A 25,552-nucleotide genomic window follows, 5' to 3' on the forward strand; every position below is an offset into this window, starting at 1 on the left:
GTCTATGTAATTTTGGTGTCAATATGTCTATCGGCTTGGGAGCTATTGAAGATATCAGGTTCTAATAACAATAATGAATTATCAATTAATAAGTGGAGCGTGTTATTGAAAAACAAAAATGAGTTCGTTAAAGAGAAGGTAATTAGCTATATTTTCTGTAAATTTGGGGCCAATATGTAAAATTGCTTGGGAGCTATTGAATGTATTAAGTGCTAGTAACAATAATCAATTAATCTATAATCCTTATCAAACGTGATTAACGGGTGTTTGTATGTTAAGATTATTTCTCTATGTTTGTCCAAACCATGCAACGTAGAGACTTGAATATTTTTATGGTGGCCAGAAACGGCTTTTGGATTCTAATAGACGAGTGATTTAATTTCTTCACCTGTAAACTCACTTTTTTTAATAGCGCAACAATTGTATTTTGGTTCTCAACAAGCAGATGGGACTGGCAAAGCCGGTGCCCCTGCTTGTATTCAATACATCCAAAGGTATCCGGTAGCATACAACGGTTTGTGCACCCTGGTATCTCCATGTTAAATGCCAATATATTCGTACTTTGAGTTTAATGTTTTTTTTTGGCTTATCCATAAAATGATCCATTCCATAATGTAAATGTTTTGATGATTTACACAGGTTTTCACGTTGAGGAGACGGATGATAATGAAGCTGTAATTTCTACATTGATAGATCTTCAAAGACTACTAATAACGAAGCATCTACCAGCTGTGCGTTATTGGGTTCAGGTTTGTACATACACAGTCAAGTCACCGTAATATGCTTGGGGCTACGCCATCTGCTATTAATAAAAACAGCTAGTCCCCCACCTTTCCAAGGAGACGAGAGAGTCCAGTGTTAGTCCATTCAGCCAGGTCTCTGTGAAGAACATAATACAGCATTCCCGATAATATCTTTGTTTTGTTTTATTTCAAAATCAAGGCAGCTGACAGACAATTTGAGATATGAGTTTAATGCGTTCTGGGACTGAGCTTGTGCGACATGCTAGAGGGTTTGATTTATTAGCGATCGCGTGTTGAGGTTGTGTGGCTGGTTAGGATTGGATGTGTGTCGATGTTCAATTGTTGATGCCTTGATCCACATAGCAAGTGTGACGTGTTAAAGTGTATGTCAGTGTTCGATTATTGATGTCTTGTTGCACATAGCTTGAAACACAGATTTTTTGTCATAACAGTAATGTGTTTCAAGATAAAATGCAGGGTGCAACATTTGGAGACACCGTTGGGATTGCTGTTCAGATGTCCAGTTTCTATGACCTGCTCACTGTATTCTGAGCCAGCTAAATCCCCCCAAACACTACAAACCAGGCAGTGATGAGAGGTGTTGCTGTTTGAGAAGAACTGGAAGTTGGCGGTTGAGTACTTGTCAACTGAGGCAAATACGAGTTCATCAGAGGGACAGTAAAGACAGAACTCCTACACTATTCGACAAAATGGAACAGTTGCTTGAAGATCTGGTAGGAACATTGCGCAACCTGACGGAAGATAGCCTACTGGAAATATGTGATTTTCTCAACATATAAGGAAGTTTTAAACGGAAATCGCGTATATCATTAGTGACTCACATTATGGAGTACCTAGAAAGAAAAGAATTAGAGGAACTAGAGGATGAATGCATGTCTGAATTGTGGGAACTGAAAGATAAAATATCAGAAATGAAGTATGAAGTCAAAAGGAATGAAACGGAAAGCAGAAATAAAAATAAGTTTAGTACCCTACAGGCAGTGACACATGTTAGCAAGGTACAGTGAGAAGACCTACGACCTACCAATTGCCCTGTAGAAGAAAAACCAAAAGTGTCCCCTGCGGTACTAGCGGAGTTGACTAAACTTAAGACAAGTGTTGCTTCTCTTAAAGATCTCAGTGCAGAATTAACTCAGATCAAAGAGACACTATAGTCAGCCCCCAGCACCCCACTGGAACACTACCCGCCCTGCTTATGTCCGAAGGAGGTGTTTTGCTTGTCAGCAAGGAGGGCTAGATGTGCAGTGCACACACTGTTATCATTGTGGGAGTGGAGAATCTGAGGTGTCAGACCACTAACACAAGCCCCTTTTAAACGGCTGGTGGTTGGCCCTGTGGGATGAGTGTCAACCATGAACAAGGAAATGCCCTCTTCGACTGTGCCTTCCTTACAGGTGTGTTGTTCAGTGTCAAATGCAAATTAGACAGCTGCTGCGTCAATCAACACAATACCAAAAGAAGAGACTATAGCGGACCTAACTCAGGAAAGGGAAGGTGTGGTTTCTGTGCTTCGTGGCACATCCAGTCCACTGTCCATCGTCAATCCTCCCGGCATGCAACAGCAGCAGGTTGGAACTCAGCAACACCTGATGTTGGAACTTGCCGATTCAAAGGCAACGATCAGACGACTTAGACAAGAGCTACAAGAGAGGAATGAACAACTGCTGGACATCAGACACGAGCAGGAAAACATGGAGGGAGAAATTAAGGGGCTCCAGCAGGAGAATTTGAAGCTGCTCGTAGAGGCCCTTTAGCCCTCGCCGACCGCGATGAACTGGATGCGCTGAGAGAATGCGCAATCAAAGCTGACAAGCTGGAGAGTAAGGTGGCACACTACAGGAAGCAAATGCACAAGAGCCGCTCTTGACATTCAATAACGTCCAACATAAGTAACCCCACCAAGGCAGCAATATAGAGATTTTTAAACGCTTCTGCGTGAATGGTTGTCCATCTGCTTGTGTCCTACGATCGGCTGGCCACCAATACAGGGTGTCCCCTGCCTCTGGCCCGAAGTTAGCTGGGCTAGGCTCCAGCACCCCCAATGAGCCTAGTGAGGATAAAGCGGTTCAGAAAATTAATGAATGTATGAATCATTCAAGAGAATTGTTGGTTATCTTCTGGAGCAAGTTTTGAACCACCAACTACTGGATGAGGAACCGGAATTCCTGGATCACAATAGCCTTCATAAACTCTTTCATCTCAAAGGCAAAGCCACTATATCTTGCTGAAATGGGGCTCCCCTTTAAGGTCTGAACTATGCAGCAGGAATTGGTCTAAAACTCCAATTAATCTGTTTTTTTGTTTATATCAAGCAGAGAGGAAAAAATCCCTGTGAGTACAGTATTTAAAGTATTTATAATTTTTTATATGTACCTTGTGCCTTTGTTTTCACCTTCTTGCTACTGCAACAAAGTGATTTTTTCCGAGTGCAGGATGTCGGTGTCTTCCACTTTGTTGACGTAAATTCGGTGTGAAAAAGTTTAAATTGATGTACTTTTTTGGTGTTTTCTCTCATTCCTGTTAAAACAAAAATATTCAAAAGGACATTATTGTAAATCCTGGTGGCAGAGTTTTCAATTAGGAGATTTTCAGATGGTGGACTGTCTGGATTGTTTGTCAAAAAATGTGCTACAGTGCCAAAACTGTTGGGAAACAATGACCTAGAGATCTCCAAACTATAGCATGAAAGGGCATAATAGGTGAAAGATTTCAGTCCAGTCAAACAAGATAACAAATTTTCACCACTCTAGTGTTTTATAAGCGTAACCAAATTGATGATTATTAGAGATTTGCAGTCAGGTGCTGATTAATTTAGAAGAAACCTAAACGATTAAACTGTCTGCTGGACTTCTTGGAACAAAAAGCCAGGATGCACAGCAGCCATTGAGGACTGATTTGGAAAACCCAGGTTTTGCCTTTTCATGTTGTGTTTTATGGAAAAAGCTGGGATTATATGGAATATTATGAGGTCCATAATTCATTCTTGAAAGAGTAAAGTAATAAGTTAATGCGTTTCTGTGTCCATAGATTTTCACCAGGTCCGGAGGTGAACTGGATTTTTTGACTAGAGCTCTGGAGCTAAAAAGGTCCCTAGAATCGTCTTCACAAAAATTCAGTCAGTTGAACATCAAATTCAAGAGTGGCATTAAAAAAATGGTAAGTTAAGCTCGTTCTGTATACAGCACTTAGATAATTGGGTTGTTCTGTTTGTTTCGGGGCAGAGTACATTTATATTACTGTGCATCTTGTTTTTGTGAATTTTATCTTCTTTCAATTAATGTATATAAGGTTTCCGGCATGCCCTTGAAAACCCTAAAACAATTGAATTAGAATACAATGTATAATTTAGGTCCAGGTTTTTTGTTAAGAACATTTTATTCATAGATAATTTCATCAATGTTCATAACCGTTTGGTCTTGTATTTATATCTCTACCAGTAATATTTTATACTTTTGGAAGAATTTAGGAAAAATCAACATGCCTGAATAATGGTTTTTACATGGAGCAAGCATAGTCAATTGTTTTTGCATACTGTTGAAGAAAGACATCAGAGCAGTCTGGCACTTCAGGAGATTTATTCTGGACTCCCGAACTTCAGTTGTGACAAGATTTATATAGTGTACAGCAATGATCAGACACACGACCCGAACCGTATGATGCAAGACTTAGGAATATCACAAGTTTTCTAATGTCCTTGGTAGGAACATCAAAAGTTGTTTGCAGTCACCAATGCCCATAATGTGAAGTGTTTAGCATGGCTGTAGTAGCCATAATATTGCCTTATGCAACCATTTGATATGATCAGGCCTCTCTCCCGCCTTCTTGAATCACATAAAAAAACTTAAATTACAAGAATCAAATCACAATAATATAAAAAAATGTTCTTAATAAAATATTAAGAATTAAATGTAATTGTCCTTGTCATGTTGGTAGGGTTGTGTTTACTAGTGATCTTGGGAGCTATGTATTCTGGGGCCGTGTGCCCCTCGTTGGGTCACCCATGGAAAACTGGTTTGAGGTGAGGGGTCAGACAAATAATGGCTCCGAAGACCTCTTAAGACGAGAAAGACCGAAACACTACAAATTCAATGCGTTTCCTCAAAGTTTTTTTTTATGTAGTCAGCCAGATTAGCCTCATCCTCCAGCCAATCCTGCAGTGAATAATGGCGATCTATATGGTCTACCATATAGGATTTTCACGTGTTGTTGTCCGGATGAACTCGTTATGTAGGCGCAAAAATGTCATAACAAAATATGGAACCTTTTGCCAATCCCGTCAATTATTTTGTTAACACAATTAGGGTGCTATTATCATTATTAGTCGATGCTTCTTTGGTATTCCAAATCATGCACTGATATGCCATGCACAGGTTTAGCAAAAAATCCCGCAAACCACTTAAACCAGGGGTCTCAAACTCAATTTACCTGGGGCCCGCAAGAGGTAGAGTCTAGGTGAGACTGGGCCGCATCAGATAAATGCAGAACAGTCTCACCCAGACTCTACCTCTTGCAAATAAATCAATTAGTCATAAAAAAATTTAATAATAATAATGAACCTACAGTAGATATACACTGGGTGGCTAAGTAGAGAAAAGTAATTATTTTTATTCCGTTTCAAATGTCTGTATTAACAGCTTTTTCACCTTTAACTTTCTGAACTTGAATGAACATTGAACATAAAATATTCTGAACACAGCTTCTCTTGCCTACTTCTCGCTGCTAGAGACCTGGCAGCGCTCACGTTGTCATAGGCAGCACTGTCAAGTTGCCCCTGGCCTTGTAGCTTCTTATTCAGTACATTAAGCTCATGTGTGATATCAACAAGAAAATGAGCCATTTGGGATCACTTAGCACAGGAACAGCAAATCCGTCTATCTCCATGAAGTCTTTTACTTCTGCTCTCAACTAAAAAAATCTCTTCAACACGTTTCCCCTGCTGAGCCAACATACCTCAGTGAAGTAGAGCACATCCCCATATTCTGACTTAATTTCCTCTAAAAAAAAGCACAGAACCTTCTGTGCTTAATGCCCCTGAATCTGATTTGCTTGATGCATTTCATGACAGACATCAAATTGTCAAACTGGCAATCTGCTTCAAAGGGCCTGCTGATGGAAAATGCAGTGCAGAGCTATGGCCTCCTCCACACCCTCCTCTGACAGTTTTTTTTAACAAGTGCTACCAGTCTATTCTTCCTATCTGTCATTGATGGGGCTCCATCGGTTGTTATTCCAACAAAGCTCTCAATGGCATGTTGGGTCTGAAGTTACAGATCACCATAGGTCCTCACCGTGCACAAAGGAAAAACGAGGCAGGAGACTGCGCTACGTTTTAATACAACCGCGGTTGGGAAAGCTGGGAGACGTGAGAAGTTGACACACGCTCGACTCCGCGGAACTCTCTCCCTTCCCAAGTCACAAGTCGTGCTTTTATTAAGTTTCAGCATTGATGTCATGAAAAAGGTACAACGGTCACTGAGACGTGTTAAAGACATAGATTATGATTATTGACAGGATGTTCTTTGTCATAGAGAATTCGTATTTTGTTAGCTGTTGGTGTGGTTAGCAACACTTGATATGGACCCCCCACTTCGCGTCGCTCCAATGTTTCTTTTTTTTATGCTGCATATCAGCACCCAGTCTCCAGGAATCACCGTCGCTCTGTCCATTTTCTGTTGAGAAGCACAATCTCCCTCTGGTAACTTGAGTTGGATGTGTTTTTCTAAAGATTTCATGTAGTCAGTTATATTTGCCTCATCATCCAATTCCCATTGTGTGGTGAATAATGGCAATTTGTAGGGTCTACCAAACAGTGTGATGGTAATATATAATTTTACTAAATCAATACATTTTGTCCATGACCTTTTTGTTTCTTCCATGCATTTTTTTAGTCTATTATTTATAGTTTCCATTCATCCGTTCGACAAGGCTCCCCGATTGCGGATGGTAGGCGCAATGATTTTGCAACGAAATATGGAACCTTGTGCCAATTCTTTCAATTATTCTATTAACAAAATGGGTGCCATTGTCGCTATAGATGCTTTCTGGGATTCCATATCGTGGAATGATATCCTTACATAGTGCCTTGGCTACAGTTAACGCATCTGTTTTTTGTTGGGAAAATCTCAACCCATTTTAAAAAGGCATCGACAATCACTAAGCAGTATTTTTTACCTTTACTCTTACCTAATTCAATAAAATCCATATGTATCTTTTTAAATTGATGTGTAGCTTTTGGGAATTGCCCGCATTTTGACCGTACAGCCCCTTGGGGGTTATGTCGAGCAAGTCTAACATGCTCTGCAAAAAAATTGGTTGCATATAGATTAAAACCATACGTTTTGTAGTGTCGTTGTACCAAGGCTACCATCCCCCCTGTCGAGACATAGGACTTTCCATGACTCAAGCTAGGTAAACTGAGGTCCCAATTAGATTTTTTTTACTTTGTTCTTCCTCAGTGCTCCCAAATGTCCCATTCAGATCAGCAGATTATTTGTTTCTCCACATTGAGTTTCAAATGTGGAGTACTGCTGCTGCATTCCCGTCAAAAATTTCATTTTTGTGAAAAAACTTTTTTTCTTTCTCTTTGTTTTTGTACCAATCTGTCACGCCATCCCCATGCCTTATTGGCGATTTGAGAAATCATCTCCAAATTTCCAAATTCTTTTCCACCTTGATATTTTATTGATAGATATCTCGGTGGCCAGCCAATCAAAAACACAAAAAGACAGACCATCATCCACGCTCACACTCATAATCAGGGGAATTTAGAGTGTTCAACCAGTCTAGCATCTATAATTTCGTTTTGTGGGAGTAAACTGGAGTATCCGGAGAAAACCCACGAATTCTCGAGGACGCCAGGAATACCCCACACTCTGGAAGGTCTGGATCCAACCCGCTTTCATTAGTAGATTTTAGAACCGTCAGGTCGATGCACTAATCACTAGTCTATTAATTTGGGTTGTTTACCCATACATCAGTGGCCCATACATTTTCATCACAGGTGTAAACCACTATCCCCAGTGGAGCTTCTTGGTAGCTCCACCCCCTTTTTCTGCCCTATCAGCAATAATGTATATAATAATGGATGTTGACTCCCAGGTTTGTAGGACCAAAAATGGTAGGTTCACCAATAGGTATTCCCAAATGCACGCATTTAATAAAACAGACATCTGATTATTAACCGGTGTTTTGCAAGAGAGAATCGATCCTGACTCGTCTCCGTCCCAGATCATTCTGGTGTTTGAGGCATCTTTCTTGCTGCTTATTACATCAGATTTACTACATGCATCTCAGTTCTCAAAACAATTGAAGGTCTGCCGAATCTTCCCAAGGGAGCGATGTGGACAACACTGTCAGAAGTCAAAACAAATAAAAGTCTTCTGGATCTTCCCACGGGAGCGGTGTGAACCACACTTTTAGAAGTCGATGTTTCTAGAAGTTTCTCAAAACAATTAAAGGTCCGTGAAGAATAGTCATGAGAAGTCCAGCTGGAGAGAGGAGCCACCTTCCCGTTGTTTATCACGGTTGCAAGCAGATATACTAAAAATGACTTTTTCAATGATAAATTCAAATATATGATTATGTAAGACCAATAACCCTAACAACAACCTATCATGAATTGTTCATAGAGCCTAATAGAGACTCTTTTGACAGATATTCCCAAACACAGACTTGTTTTAATGCTCATAGGTATTTCCAACTGAATATCAAATAAAAATATTGACTTGAAACCACAGTCTATTTTTAGGCGTAACTGAGTCCTTTATTTAATATAAAACATGAAGAATTTTTGTCTTTGTGCAAGTGATTTTTCGCCTCCTACCTTTTTCAACCAGATACTTTTTTCCTGGGAGGTTCGGAGCCACAGCATCGACACCAAACACTCACACATTCACCATATGGCCAATCAAATGGTAAGAAATCTTACCTCTTTTTTCGGCCATGGATTTTGAAATACGGTGCACGGTGACTGTAAAAATATCGAAACTTTGTTCGTTACCGACGCTACTTTTAAATAAAATTATTCACAAATCACATGAAACTAGGGTTTCGCCAACCAGAAAGGGGCGAAAACCCTAATGCAGTTGAGAGAAAATTCCTCCCTTGACTGGGCCCTCAACACCTCCGCCTCCAACCCCATTCCCATACTGGCCACTATGCAGGAGGGGGGTAAAATTGTCGGGGACTCCTCCCTCGAGTCAGGGGACTGAAAAACGCGGGACAGGGCATCAGACTTCCCGTTCCTGGAGCCTGGGATATAAGTCGAGGTAAAATCAAACCTATTAAAAAACATGGTCCATCTGGCCTGGCGGGGGTTTAACCTCCGGGCCGACCTGAGGTACTCCAGGTTCTTATGATAAGTCAGCACAACGAATGGTAAGCTAGCCCCTTCCAGGTGGTGTCTCCATTCCTCTAAGGCCAACTTAACGGCGAGCAGTTCCCTGTCCCCAATGCCGTAATTACGTTCGGCTGGGGACAACCTACGGGAAAAGAAAGCACAGGGGTGCACTTTCCCATCCGCTTGCCCGCGCTGGGAGAGGGCGGCACTGACGCCCACCTCTGAGGCGTCAACCTCTACCTGAAACTGTAACTTGGGATCAGGGTGGGCGAGGACGGGAGCGGTGGTAAAACGGGACTTGAGGTCACAAAATGCCGCCTCTGCCGCTTCCGACCAACAGAAAGGGAGTTTGGTGGAAGTTAGCGTTGTGAGGGGGCAGCGACTCGGCTATAATTTCTAATGAAGCGTCTATAGAAGTTAGCGAACCCCCAAAAACGTTGTAGCTCCCATCTACCCTTTGGCCTGAGCCACTGGGTCACCGCCTCCACTTTACTGGTGTCCATCCGCATCTCCTCGGCAGCCACCACGAACCCCAGAAAGGTGGTCTCCGAGACGTGGAACTCACATTTCTCAGCCTTGGCGAAGAGAAGGTTCTCCAAAAGGCGTTGCAGCACTAAGCGCACGTGCTGCACGTGCTCCTCCAGGCTGTTAGAAAAAATCTAAATGTCGTCAAGATAAATCCAAACAAAACGGTCAAGCATGTCCCGGAGGACATCATTTATCAGTGATTGGAACACTCCCGGGGCATTGCGAAGACCAAAGGGCATGATGAACGGGGGCAAATAGGCTGCCTGGAGGCAGTTGGCATGGCATACAGGACTCCAGGACACCACCTTGGGCTCCTCCCAGTCGATCACCGGGTTGTGCTGTCTTAGCCAGGGGAGGCCCAGCACAATAGTCGCCTCCGGGCAGTCCAAGACGTAGAAACATGCCATCTCCTGATGGTTTCCGGACAAGCGGAGTAGAACGGGGTCGGTGCATTGTTCCGCTCTGCCAATGGTACGCCCGTCTAGTGTAGTAATCTTAAGGGGCCTCTCGATAGTCCGGGTCCCAATTCCTAGTTCGGCAACCACGGAGCGGTCGATGAAGCTCTCGTACGCACCGCAGTCGACCAAAGCCGTCGTGTCAAGAATCCCTCCCCCCAGTAAAGGGATGCTGGCAGGATACAACGATGGGAGGATCCCCCAATGGCCAGGCTCACCATGACCTGCCTAACTAATGGTGAGCCTTCCCTTTTACCGGGCGGACAGGGCATGACCGCGAGATGTGGCCTCCCTCGCCGCAATAGAAACACAGAGAGTACCGGCGGCGTCGTGAGCGTTCCTCCTCTGACACCCCAGCGCGACCTATTTGCATAGGCTCTGACGTCATCACAGGAGGGGGTGGCGTCGTTGCTGCGGGGGAACCCGGAAGCAAGCGTCGAAGCCCAACCCCGGCGCCCGCGCCTGAAGCGCCCCACCGCAGCTCCTGTTGCTCATGTATGGCCAACTCCACGAGCGCTTCGAGGGAACCTGGCTCATCTCGGATGGCCAGCTCCTCCCTCATACCTACATTTAGCCCCCCAGGAATGCGTCCCGGAGGGCACAATCATTAAAACCGCTCTTGGCGGCCAGGACGTGAAACTCCACCGAATACTTAGCTACGCTCTTGGCCCCCTGCCTCAAGGCTCTCAAGCGCCCGGCTGCCTCCCGGCCGCCCACCGGGTGATCGAAAATCCTGCACATTTCCTCGGTAAACAGTTCGTAGGACGTGCATATTTGCGAGCCCCGTTTCCATTCCGTGCTTGCCCAGGCCAGGGCTTCACCACGAAGACAACCGATCAGGTTAGCTTTTTTGGATCGGTCAGAGGCGTATGAGCGGCATTGCAGTTCGAACACCAGCTGGCATTGCACTAGAAAATGACTGCATGCGCCCAGATCCCCACTGTAAGGGGCGGGAGAGGAAGCCTTAGGCTCGTGGTGTGGCGATATCTGAGTTGCCTCGGGAGCGACTGTGGAGGGCTGTGCACCCTGAGAGTGCGGCAAGGGTGTATGTTGTGCCTGTAAGGTTCTTAATGTCTGCGCCATGCTTGACATCTCGGCCCAGAGGTACTCTATGGCTCTGGAGTGTTGGTCCGTTCCTCTTTCAGTTGGGTTGTTAGACGCTCCACCTGCGCCCGCGGGGTCCGTGTTGGCTGGATCGTACCGTTATGATCTGGGTTAGGGCCCCAAAGCAGGCGAGGAAATATACGTCATACTTTTCAGAGAACAAGATATATTTATAGCTCACACAAACTGCTGCAGCCTATCTTATAATAGGCGATTTGAACAAACCTTTAAAAAGCAAGTTGGCCACATCGCACATCACAAGCAAACAATTGCAAACTCTGCCTATCTTACATTTGCGATGCGAACAAACAATTGCGAGGCCAGCTAGCTAGCCTATCTTCGATTACATGATCTTAACAAACAATTGTAAAACGAGTTTGGCCACATGGCGCGACATGAACAAACAATTATTAAGCCAGTTGGCCAGTCTATCCCACAGAGGTTCCCGGAGTCCGCTGAACGAGCGTAATGTCACCCCGGTGGTCGCATTTATGAAAAAATCTCCCTTCGCCGATGCTCTCAGCCGTCCAATTCACCAAGCAAATTGTATTTTTAATAAGCGCCTCAGTGTAAGTTCGCCCAGGGCTCGCATTTCTGATAAAAAATCGACCCTCACACCAGCTCCCGGCTGCTCAGAAAGCTCTATTTCTAAAAATGATGGCCACTACCCGGTGCCGAGTGGAGTAACAGTCCTCTGTCTTCTGCCATTTTTTCATTCGCAAAAGGAAGACAGTGGAGTGGCTTCCACTTGCGAGTTTAAGCATGGATTTTGAATTTTTTATGAACTTTTTTTCTTCAGAAAGAAATGTAGTGAAGCTGTGAAGCAGAAGGATCACCGTTGTATGGATATGACATTATTTAAAAATTCCCATTAACCCTAAATGATTCAAGTCTTTGATTGCATATTGTCTATTACTAACTAATGTTACAGAAAATAAGTAAGGTGATTTATTAATTTATTTAAGTGTCTTTTTTAATAATTTTGTTGCACAAATGTACTCCAATTCGGAAATGACCAACACGACAACAATAAATGCACCTTCTCTATCCATGCCACACATACCTGGATCTCAATACCAATTAACATACATGAACTCCTGTCTCTGAACCTCTTCGCCAATCATCTTAAAGCCTGGCTGTTAGACGAACAAAATAGCTACGTGTGTGTGTGTGTGCGTGCGTGTGTGTGCGTGCGAGCGCGACATTGTCATTGTTTATCTACCGTTCAACCTACACAAGGGACTAAAGATGGAAATTAGCCATTGGCTACAATCTTACATGTGAAATGTGGTCATATGGGGTTAGGGATGTATAGTCATAGTCAAACGTTTAACTTCCATCCATCCAACAAATGTTGATTATATGAAAGATGGAAAAACATGCATGTTTGTATCCGCACTTGGGCAAAAAGATAATTAATGAAAACTAAGACATTGTCACTGCACCATACAATCTTAGATAAACAAAAGTACCCCCAAAAAACAGGTACTTTCTATGTGTCCTATTAACAACTGAATCATTGTTGAAGTTTACTGGCCACCAAATGATTCTCCTAGGTCTAGTCTTTATGTTTCATGTTCGCCGTCTTTCGCAAAAATTCAATGTTTTCCCCTTAACGACTAAGTAGTTTGTGTACATTTTTCAAAATGCACTGAACAGATGCTGCAACTCAGAAAACAGACCAAGGTACACTGGTGTCTTAGTTATTTCTGTTTGTACTCTGTTATGTCATTGCTGTGATCTTTCACCACTTACCTGTACATTCTGTACATAGTGGATTTTATGTTAAGTATACAACAAAGAAATTAAGAAAAATGTCCTTCACACTCAAATCACAACCGACAAATGGGAGATTAAAAATGGAAGTCAGTGTCCCGCTACTTCTTTGGCGCTGAATTGGGTGGCACTCAGTGCCAGAGAAGAATGATGACGTGCCAAATAATGAGAATTTCAACGCAGAAGAAGAAAGAGGCGACAAATATTATAAAAAGTTGAGTCGGACAACATCTTGCCTTCTCCTGTTTTGTTGCAAGAGAAATTCCCATTGCGAACGTTAGTACCTGGGTGGAAAACTGCCAGGGAATGATCCTAATATACTTGGATTTTAATTGTGCCGCTGACCTCTTCCTTACCCTAAATGCTGGTATTCTGAACCTTGCCATTTTAGCTGTGCAAACGCATTGTCAGCTGACTTTACGGGGAAATGCATTTACATACATCATCAATCGTCGGAAGTATGTTTTGTTCGCTGAGTCATTTATGTCATCGATGTTGAGTAGATCTCAGTTGGTTATTCCCCATGTTTACAAAAATGTAACTGATTTTGTTGGCTACTTATATTCTGTGATCATTGCTAACAAGAAACTTTACGAAACACTTAAAATTTCCTCGTAATGTGAGTTTGAATCAATTAAAGGGGATATTTATGGAATATTTTATGAGGCAGTGGTACTTCTTGGGAAATATAATCATTGCGTTTCTCAACATATTTTGCCTTCCCAGGTCCCATGTGCTATTGGTTTTGAGCCAGGAAAAACAATATTACCTTTTGTGAATTTGGCTCATCCCGAATAAGTATTTTGTGTCTTGATGTAGTTCAATGTGTCCCATGTAAAATAAAGAAGTGGAAGGTGTAATTTCTTGATCGGAAAAGTGAGAATGCATGATGACATTTTTATGGCGATCTGAACAAGATAGAATGGGGTAGTTAACTAGACAGCTGAAAAAACCCTCCTTGACAGAAAATGGTTTGGGAAGCTCCTGGGTTGGCTAATAGACATGCCACAGAAGATTAGTGATATAAAGACGTCACTTTACAGATCATAAAAGCTGACTACTCCCTTGAGGCTAAGGAGTCATGTGTGTTTAAGCTCGAGGAGTACAATTCAATAGTGAAATTAAGTGTATTTGGGAAAGATAGGGAATAAGCTTATTTCCCCTCATTAGTGTCGGATTAATTTCTTGGCAAACAGTAACAATCAGGAGAGAAAAATGGAAATGTATATGAAAGGGTTAAAATGGTGTTATTTTGGTGATAAATTCATACTATTCATTCAGAAAGGTCTTGTCAATTCCTAACATGTGCAGGCAAGATTTTCATGTTCTCCTAATGCCTGTGTAAGTTTCATCAGGTTTCAGTCATTTTAATTTAATATTCAAAATAAACATGACCCTTAACTTGTGGACAAAACATTGGAATCTGATCATTGTTTGGAGATATATATTTCCCTTCTAATGAGCATCATTGCTTAATAAGCCCTCTGTACTTCTTACATCTGCCTTGCCAGGCATGAATGAGGGTTGACAGCTGCTCATTAAGTGATACATGATTTTGGACGCTATGAACGTGTGCCATTATATGCTTCATTTCTGGTGTGATAGGATATGAATTGTCTCAGCTGCCCCACTCTCAACTGAGTGATGATATCTACATGTCTACCGTGTTCCCTCGAATATCGTGGCCTCACCTATCGCGAATTCACTGCAATTTTTTATGCTATTAAAAATATTGGCAGCGGTCAGGACAGCGCTTCATCTCTCAGCGCCGAAGAAGGTATCTACAATAGAGGGAGAATGGCCGCTCCACACATAACTTATACAGTGCCTAGATTGCGTCTCACCTTTTTCTTTTTTGTATATATATATATATATATATATATATATATATATATATATATATATATATATATATATATATATATATATATATATATATATATATATATATATATATATATATATATATATATATATATATATATATATATATATATATATATATATATATATATATATATATATATATATATATATATATATATATATATATATATATATATATATATATATATATATATATATATATATATATATATATATATATATATATATATATATATATATATATATTATATATATATATATAATGATAACCCCTCAGAGACGATAATAGTAACCCTACACCCTTTCTCTTGTCTTTCTCTTTCCTTTTTGCTTTCTCTCATCCACAGCCTAAATCTTCAATTCCTCTGCAGTAATAATTTGAAAGACCTTTGCTAGCCAATTTCACATTAGCATATATATTGCCAGTTCACTGAATGCCCATCACAACCGAGGACATTAAAATTTTAAGTCATTAGATTGAATGGGTTTTTAAATATAGCCCATTTTACTTGCCGTAAGACAATTTAAGTCATCGTCTAATGCAGCACAAAATTGTTTCTAGTTTCTAAAAATTGCTAAAAGTGATTGGGTGGCGGGAGTACAATGTGTTTGTATATATCATCATCTAAATGTCTATATGTACATACGTAAAACATATATGTATTAAGCCTGTGCAAAATATCATTTGAAGATTGCGATATGTGCGTATACGAAATAGTCCTTTCGCAAGACAGGTTTTTTTCCCTTTTTTGGACACACTGTCAGGGCTAGTCAAGTGTGTGGGTGCACCTGTAACCCAAACAGAGGTCCAGCCCCAGACAGGTCAAGCAACACCAGGTGTGACTCATCACCATGACTTACCTACTTCAAACGGCAAGAGCATGGCCATCTCGTTGGATCGTCTGTATCAGTTCACTGTTAGTACCTTCTCGTGTTTCTTCCTGTTGTTATCTGATCTAGGAATATTTATTTTGCCCTCGGACCACGTTTCTCGACCCACAGATCTTGTACCTATGTCTTGTATTATCGCACAGACTTCATAGATCTCTTGACTGTTGTTTCTTTTTGTACAAATTTGATATTGTACAAGGACATGCGCCCACCTCTGGCCCGGAGACCGTTGGGATTAGCTAGCATTCCCCGTGACCCTGATGAGGATAAAGCGGCTCAGAAATTGAGATGAGATAGGATTAGGATACAGAAACACAAAAATAAGTTTAATCTAACCTTACATTAACTTAACTCTAATTTATTTAAACTTTTTTTTACCTTTCTTCTCCGGGTTGGCTCTTTTTGCCCCGCCCCCACCCTGACATTCAGGCAGTTTTTAAAAGTAACCTATCGAGGGTTGTTTTCTTTCATCTTCCCTTGTAGCAAGGTGGTCCTCCCTGCCACCTCCTCCTCGCTACTGAGATTCCGCAACGCTCCGCCTATTGAAGCTATCTTTACATGAAGGAGTTGCGGCGAGAAAGTCAGTGCCAATGCTGTCCTCATGAGCAGCCTTTTGCATCGGCCACCTGGCTGTATGCACGTAAAGCGAGTATGTAAATTCTGTAATTAATTTTCACAGTCCTTTAACAAACTACCCACTCAACCCTTTAAATAGATTAGTCTCACTTTTGTATTAAAAATGAAAAAAAAGACACAAATGAAAGAAAATTAAAACAATTTTATTTGTAAATGAATTAAAATCAATAACAAGCATGCAAAAAGATGTTCTATTCGTGCAGTAGTACAGTACAGTAAGGAGGAATCTAACATTAGCACACGAACACAAACTGAAGCATCATAGGCGCCATTCAAAGCGGGTGCTAGTTGCAGTTGCTCCCTAAACCCTCACACATTCTGTTTTTACAGCTTTTTACAGCTTTTTTATCTTTTATTTTTATGTTTTATTGTCTCTTATGATTTTAATTGTTACTTTACTTTATATATTATATTCCATACTTTAATGTTTTAAAACTTTACTTTCAAGTCTCTACTCCAAGACTCGAGTTGTGCAAGAGGCAGTCTTTGATCTATTAGTTTAGTTTATCTTTGTTAATTCTGGACATTACATTTTTGACCCACTCGGCCATGCCTCCGCTGTTTTACGCAAAAGATCAGCTGTTAGGCTTGGCCCACTGCACCACAGATTATAATGATTTCTGTGTTGAGAACATTGTACCCTCCAAGAAGGTCCATTGTTTCTCCAACAATAAGCTGTGGGTCACCAGGGATCTCAGGGTCCTCCTGAACAAGACGAAGAGGGCTTTTAGGTCTGGAGAAAAAGAGTCTGAAAATGGTCCAGAAGGAGCTAAAGAGAGAGATAAGGAAGGGAAAGACCATCTACAGGAGGAAGCTGGAGAACCAACTCCAGAGAGGCAACCCCAAAGAGGTCTGGAGAAGCTTGAGGACCATTTTGAGCCATGGAGGCAACAATGAGAGAGACCTGGAGTCCAGAGACAGGGAGTGGGCCAATGAACTGAATCAGTTATTTAACAGATTCAGTCCTGCCCCTACTCCCCTGACCCCCCAGACCAGAAGCAACTCTGCCCCCTCTTTCTCCTCCTCCATTTCATCCCCCTCTTCCACCAGTCTTTGCATAACTGTCGATCGGGTGATAAAACAGCAAAAGAGGATCGAGGCAAGGGAGGCTACCGGCCCAGATGGCCTCAGCTCGAGACTACTGAGAGAGTGTGCGGATCAGCTTGGCAAAGTGATTCTGCATATTTTCAGCCTCAGTCTGCAGAAGGTCCCCACCTCTTGGACAACTTCCTGTGTGGTCCCAGTTCCAAAGACTGCAAACCCCAGGGAGCCAAACCACTTCACGCCGGTAGCATTAACCTCTCACCTGATCAAGACATTGGAGAGAATCATCCTCAATTACCTCAGCCCCCTGGTGAATGCAGAGCTGGACCCTCTGCAGTTTGCTTATCGTGCAGGCATTGGTGTGGAAGATGCTACCACCTACCACACTGGTCTCTTTCGCACCAAAAATTTTCAATGAAGAAATCCGAAATTAAAAAAAGGCGGTGAAAGTTTTAAAATAACATACAGAAAATGCATCTATTTTTGGGGGGGGGGGTTTCATAGCTTGGATCTTGTTTTTGAATGTTGGGACATCCATTTCCATACCAAAGAGTTTCATCCAACCTAGAGGCATTTGTATGTAGAAATATGACTGTATATTTAAAAAAATCATTTCTTTTCCTAAAAAATAGGTAGAGACTCACGACAAACTGAGAAATTCATGCCTAGCGTATTAAATCACCCAACAGGCCTCTGACGGCCCGTGGTCCATGAATGTAATATACATGGTACAAGAATAATGCACTATGGATCATTGTGTGATAGCGACAAAACACTTTTTTTCAATTAAGCTATGAGCCATATCTTTCAAATAATCTTGGAAGGGTAAAAACATCAGGAAAATATACTGGGTTTTGTTTTTTAATATTGTCATTGCAGTTAAATGTTCTAAACATATTATCTTCCTTTTTCAAGGCTGCATCATTCGAAGATGAGGAAGACGACACTGATTTCATTGAAGTATCAGAAAAAGAAGGAAATGGCTCACATATACCTTTAAGTCTACAAGTTAAAAATGGTTAGTTGAAAACACTTTCCTACACTACACTGTACACCTATTTATATATCTCACGTGAAAATGTATGGGCCTCTTCCTGATTTCTGTGTTTTTTGCACATTTATCTCACACAACCTTTTCAGATCATCTAAGTTGATGTACATGTAGATTTTCACTTCCAGCCAATTTCCTGTAAACTCAGCTGCCAGCGCCAAGTATTTGGCCTTCTTGCACTTGAAGGCGACCTCCATCCCCTCCTCTGATGGTACTGATAGTTCTATGAGGTGCACTGATCTCGCCTTGGTGGACCATACCACAATGTCTGGGCAGAGTGATGTGGTGATTATCTCCCTGGGGAATCGAAGCTGCCTGTTGAGCTCAACCCTTTTCCCACTCCTGATCATGAGAAAAGGGCCTTAGCGTCTCTCTTGGCCTGGTTTATCTATCGGTGTGTTGTAGGTTGCGCAAATGAAAAAGCTGATCCTTGCCTGCGGAATCTTCAACAGGTCAGACTAACTGATGTTTCGGTTGACAACTCCCTCCCAGGTTGTTCAGCTTCCTTGTTGGCCCTGCGACACGGCCTTCCTTCATCTTGTAGCGCACCATCCTTGCCTTCCTGGCCCACGATATCAACTCGTCCATTCTCTACAGCAGTCGAGATGTGCATGCTGCTGTCTGAAGGAGGCTGGTTACATTGTCCATGTAGCTCCTCAATGGGGGTAATTTCTGGCCAGATCGTAATTTGATTCTTGCAATCATTTTTCTTGCTCATATGAGGAATACCTCAAAGGCTGCCACGAGGATTGGCAATATGGCGGGCGCACTCCATTGCAATTCCCACTTCTAGCTGCTGCCAAAATCCTAGAGGCTCCTCTCCAGGTCACTGAAGTACAATGCTACCATCCTCTTGATGCAGGAGGCATGTGGAAGAACTCCCAGGCGTAACTGACCATCAGGTGTGGAAGAGATACATACGCATTGGCGGGACCAAGCCAAATTACGTGCAGGTAGTTCTTCTCCCGTCTTCTGGATCTGGTCCCAGATCATGGCAAAATGTATTGTTAATCAACCTCACAAGGATTTTGGACAAAGGGCCCGTTCTTTGTAAAGGCACAAGGGATTTGGGCCGAGGGCCTCTGTTCTTTGTCAAGACCTCATCTTAGGGGAACCTCGACAGTCTGTGTGATACTAACTTAAAACGAGTGCTCAATAATACAACAGTAACATGCAAAATTAATCAGCTATACTAAAATGAATAAGCTAAATATATCTTCATTTGATAATATTATATATATATATATATATATATATATATATATATATGTATGTATGTATGTATGTATGTATGTATGTATGTATGTATGTATGTATGTATGTATGTATGTATGTATGTATGTATGTATGTATGTATGTATGTATGTATGTATGTATGTATGTATGTATGTATGTATGTATGTATGTATGTATGTATGTATGTATGTATGTATGTATGTATGTATGTATATATATATATATATATATATATATATATATATATATATATATATATATATATATATATATATATATATATATATATATATATATATATATATATATATATATATATATATATATATATATACATATATATATATATATATACATATATATATATATATACATATATATATATATATATATATATATATATATATATATATATATATATATATATATATATATATATATATATATATATATATATATATATATATATATATATATATATATATATATATATATATATATATATATATATATATATATATATATATATATATATATATATATACATATATATATACATATATATGTATGTATATATGTATGTATATATATATATATCTATATATATATATATATATATATATATATATATATTAACCATATAATCTAATGAAGACCATTATGTGTTTAACTCATATATAAACTCGCAAATAATTCACTCTCTAGATACGAGAAAGATTTCGAGATGTGAGAAAGGCAGGTGGCCATGACATAAGAGGCTGTTTATTATTGTAGCGCACTTCAACTACATCGTTTTTGCCGCATCTCTTTCATGTACAACAGATATCTACGATCACTGAAGGATTTATTCAGATGAGTTTCTCCTACACATGGACCAGAAAACGTACAACGCTTATGTGCGGGCAAAAAGAGGGCTTTCTGGGTAATGAAGTATACTCGTGCACACAACACCGATAGCCAATGGAACCAAATTTTGTATGTTTGTATATATTAATCCAAGTTAATTTAAATGTGTTTGTTTGGTTACGAGTGCGTTCCCGTGGATAAAGTAGGGATTTTAAAAAAAATCTTTGAAACATGTCACCAACACATTAAACAAACCACTTGCCCAAAAGAAAAGCAAGAAAACTAAATAAATCGGTGAAGGCAGTTGATGTAATAACAGGTCAAATGTTTAATTGAGGCAAATCTGTAATAGTTGTTCTAGCATAATGTGTAGTAAAGGTATGTGGCATGCGCATAATGTTGACATTCATTCAAAGAGTGTCAAGTTAATTTTTTTTGTCACATCACTCTGTCTTTTAGTGCCTATTCCATGGACGGATTGTTCCACAAGATCAAAGGTGTCAGTTATGCGGCCAAGAGGATCCTCAAAGAGAAGAGCAAGATAGAAGGAATATATAGGAACATGGTAATTACAATTGAACCTTGGGGCATTTTTTTATTTTTCAAGCAATAAAAAAGATGCTACATTTCATTCATTCATTCATCCTCACAAGCTTTTCGGGGGTTGCTGGAGCTTATTCGAGCTGACTTAGGGCAACAGGCAGACTACACCCTAGACGACTGGTCGCCAGTTAGCCGTAGAGCACACAGAATGTGTATCTGTCTGTGTGTGTGTGTGTCTATGTACAGTGGGGCAAATAAGTATTTAGTCAACCACCAATTGTCCAAGTTGTCCTACTTGAAAAAATTAGAGAGATCTTTAATTGCAAACATGGGTAAACCTAAACCATAAGAGACAGAATGTGGCAAAAACCAACAGAAAATCACTGTTTGGGTTCTTAGTCTCACATTATTATATATTTGCTCGCAATGAAGAACGCTTTGATTTACTTAGCTTATTTACATTAAAAAAGTCATTTTTTAATACATTTTTATTTTTTAATACATCTGCTTGCAACTGTTATAAACAATGGGAAGGTCGCTCCTCTTTCCACCTGGACTTCTCAATCTTGTTTTGAGAAACATCGAGAAACATCGACTTCTGAAAGTGTTGTCCATACCGCTCTCTCTGGAAGATCCTTCAATGGTTTTGAGTTATGTAATAAATAAGCATCGATTCGGCGGAATGATCTGGGACGGAGATGAGTCAGAATCGACTCTCTCTTGCAACACCGGTTATGAGTCAGATTTCTGTTTTATTTGTGCGTGCACTTGGGAATGCCAATTGGTGAACCTATCATTTTTGGTCATACGAGCCTGGGAGTCAGGATACCGAAGGAGTCCGGGCGCTTGGCCGACATCTGGGAAAGACCGTGACCACAGCGTCTAAAACCCTTTGCGGGCAGGATTTTTGGCGGAGCGCCTGGATTCACGACAGTTGAAGACCCATCCTACTAAAAGAGACATCTGAATACATCTCTCGTGAGCCCACATGAATGTTTGCATGTTGCGACGGAGGCACCGAATGCGGCGAAAAGAGCATTGCATGTGAAGGTCCATTTTGAGAAGTGGACTCGCGTCCTGGGGACTGTGAATACTAGTTCCTAACAGGTGAGAGCCAAAGCATGAGTCTATAAAACTTGGGCATCGGTGTCCTGTACTGTGGTCCGGTAGGTACTTAAACTACACAAGTATACCAGGGAGGGTATACTTGTGTGTTGCGTGTGGTGATAACCTAAGGAAAAACAATCGAAGGTGGAAAAACAAAGAAAATTAATACCGAGTTACACACCAACTCCAGCTCTAAAAATAAGGCGGCTAGAGATGACGATCCAAAACAGCGTCTGCCGTGTAAAGATTGGAAATTTGTTGAAAATCAAAGCGCTTCAAGGATTCAACACCTAAACGTATGGATAAACAAGTATGGGTTAATATGCATAAAGTAATAGACCTGCAGGATAAATTACGCCCTAAGCGTAAGGGTAATCTATATAATTGGAGGAGAATGGATGTATTGATACCAATTATTGGTTCTTGATGGCAAAAAAATTGCGATTAAAATGTTAAAATTGTTTTTTTGCAAAGATAGCTGGGCTGAGAGGGAATGAGCATGCTGATAAGAGAAACAGCTTGTTCCACAGAAAGGAGGGTGATGAGATGGGTCCGTTGTGTAAAAAAAGAAAATATTAGTGGGGCCTACTCGGCTAAAAGGAGAAAATATAGGTGTTATGTTAGCCAAGAGATGGAGAGAAAAGAAAGGAGGAAATTAAACAGAAATTGGGTTTTCAAAAAATGCTGCAAGCTGGGTTTGTCAAGAAATGGGGCATGTATCACGTGATTGCCCAAATAACAAGGCCTAATCAGCATGACTAGCCGGCATGCCTGCTCAAAATGAATTGAATGAGGACTTTGAAAATGAGATGCTGAGCTGAAATTAATGGAAATACTGGCAATTGATTTGGTCAAACCAGAGATCTAATTTTTAAGGAATTCAATTGGAGTTTTTGTGTGATACTGGAGCTTCTAAAACGGCTGTTAACATGGATATTTCAGGATTTATATTTATATGCCGATATGGTATGAGAATCCAGGCCCAATTGGTCAGTCGTGCCAGAACATAACAATGACAACATCATACCATCGATTCCTAGGCGTCCATGCTGGATTGGTAAATGGACCTTGTTAAGGATTAAAATGTCTGTTTAAGTAATATATAAAGGAGTGGCTGATCTTCTTAATACCACAAGAGGGCAAAGGGTTCCTGACCCTCATTTTTACTTAGACTCAATAGGGCAACCAAGGGGTATCCCCATGGATTTCAAAGCCAGTTGTGAAATTAAGTCAGGATTACAGTGCACCTTTGGATTATCCCAGAAAAAATAAATACAGAAGGGATTAAATAGGTATATTATAATCAACAGTGGTTCATTAACTATACAAATGAAGCCCTTAGAACGCTTGGTGAGCACCTGCAGGAAACATCTACGATGGCGTGGCATTGGATTGGATTTTGAATTAAAGTGCTACACAAGGAAGTTACGAGCAATGCAGGGCAGGGCGCAAGGTTATTCAATTGGCTAAACTCAAAACTTGGATATTGGGGCAAGATTGGCAAGGATGGGAATGATTGTGTTAATTGTTTTGACAATAGTATTCCTTTTGCTTTGTTGTGTGATACCCATGCTAAAGAAACTACTAATGAAAACGGTTGCAAAGCAGATGTCTACGGTTGCTGTTACCAAGGTGGCAGAGGCACAGCTGGCGCAACTAGTATACGAGCGTCCTGAGTTGTTCCAAAAATCAATGACTTGGAGGAGGGGCAGAGCAACTGCTAACTTAGTCGGCAAATGAAGTATGACGAGGGCTGACACTTAACGATACGCAACTGTGAGTACTTATGACTAGGGTTGTTGAGTGGGATCAGTTTATGAGACACATTAGAGTTAGAAAAAAAGGGTGGGGGGTGTTTTAGCTCGACATTGAGAAATTTATCATTTACAAGCAGAAGTGCCCGGCAATGCCGGGCGCTGCACTTTGTGCACTCCATTGTACGTGGATCGCAGAATAGTGAGCTTCCCAACAGTGTCTGGGTTGGTTTCGTTTCGCTAGCCGTCATGTAAGTGGATGTTTTAATTAAGTGGTATGTATACTTGTCCCTAAACCTTGAAGCTAGGCATCCAACCTTGCTCACGCCCTTTGTTTGCTCTCAAAGAAGTCATCTGGAAGTAGCAGTTGAAACAGCGGATGGACTTCAGAAAGTATTTTGAGTCTATTAATCCCATAAGAAATTCACGCTGGGATTGGGATGATTCCTGAAGGGGGGCAACCGGACTTTCTAATAGGAGAAGCAGATGCCTGGCAATATTTGCACACACAATCCATAGAACCAATAAAGAGGTCTGGCCGAGAGAAGTAATCATAGTCTGGTTCATAGTTGAACGTCTGAAGAGACCAAAAGGCATTAGTTGGGCATACGTTGCCACGTACAGTGGAAGCGCGTCGGTTTACAATCAGGACGCATTGTCTGCTGGGGTCTGGGAAGCCCTCGCAGCGGCAGTTGATTCAGCGTCCCGTTTTTTTCTTTGAGCCCTTTATACAAAGGTTTCAATTAGCTCTGGCCGATGATTGGGAGGCTGCGTTGGACGCTCTTCTACGGGCTGTTTCACTGATTGCCTCATTTTGCCGAGAAACAGAAGTGGAGGCCGTGTGCATTGCGCGTCGGTAATTTCGGGTGGACGCAGCGTCCGTTACACGTCTTCGACCGTTACTTCAGCTGGTTCTTTAGCTCGGACTGCTGTGGTGCACACAGCATTCATCGCACGCCGACGAACGGCCATTTCTGTGGGTCGGGTGGCTCTCGCCAACGACTTAGCGGGAGCGTCGGCAGTCCACCGCCGGGTTCTCACCGCAATGGTCTGAGCTGCTCTGTAAGCAGAAGTGGAAGCAGCGTCCGCTGATCTCGGAGATGTGGATTCCTCAGTAGCTTTGCATTTCCGGCCAGCGGACATTAAGGCTGCATTAGCCCCCTGCGCTGGCCGGACGTTTGGTCGCCGGACGTTTGGTCGCCGGACGTTTGGTCGCCGGACGTTTGGTCGCCGGACGTTTGGTCGCCGGAAGTTTGGTCCCCGGACGTTTGGTCCCCGTTAGTCCCCGGTCTTTTGGTCGCCAGTCAAATGGTAACGGAGAGTAAGTACTGTTGAAAACAGTTCTCAACAAGAGTTTAAAATCTAAATATCTACTGTTGATTCATGACTGAGAGAGGTTAATATCTAAATATCTACTGTTGCAATGTTAAAATACTTTAGATGGTCATTTTTATCAAACAAATAAAAGTCTTTTTTTTTAGTCCGGAGCTTTGACATTAAAACAAAAGGCAATAAGAAAAATGTACTTATTAAAAAGAAGACAAAGCAAATTCACAGATGGTGTTTTTATTGAAGCAGCAAATGTTGATTCA

General features: G+C 41.2%; 1 protein-coding gene across 9 annotated transcripts in view; it reads left to right on the forward strand.

The window, feature by feature from the left end:
* The window catches only part of uvssa (UV-stimulated scaffold protein A), a 70,612-nt gene that overhangs the window by 32,267 nt on the left and 12,793 nt on the right, over positions 1–25,552 (forward strand). For 8 of the 9 annotated variants that reach the window (XR_013328763.1, XR_013328764.1, XR_013328762.1 and 5 more), the window contains 5 exons: positions 640–749; positions 3,792–3,920; positions 8,600–8,677; positions 18,339–18,441; positions 21,016–21,121. Coding sequence is in view for 6 of the 9 variants with exons in the window: in XM_077733311.1 (XP_077589437.1) it covers positions 640–749; positions 3,792–3,920; positions 8,600–8,677; positions 18,339–18,441; positions 21,016–21,101 (506 nt within the window). In the remaining 3 variants the exon portion in view is untranslated. The remainder of the gene's footprint in view (positions 1–639; positions 750–3,791; positions 3,921–8,599; positions 8,678–18,338; positions 18,442–21,015; positions 21,122–25,552) is intronic. The other variant, XM_077733314.1, reaches the window with a different exon arrangement.

The sequence above is a fragment of the Stigmatopora nigra genome, chromosome 14 (genome assembly GCF_051989575.1).
Source record: "Stigmatopora nigra isolate UIUO_SnigA chromosome 14, RoL_Snig_1.1, whole genome shotgun sequence".
Lineage (NCBI taxonomy): Eukaryota > Metazoa > Chordata > Actinopteri > Syngnathiformes > Syngnathidae > Stigmatopora > Stigmatopora nigra.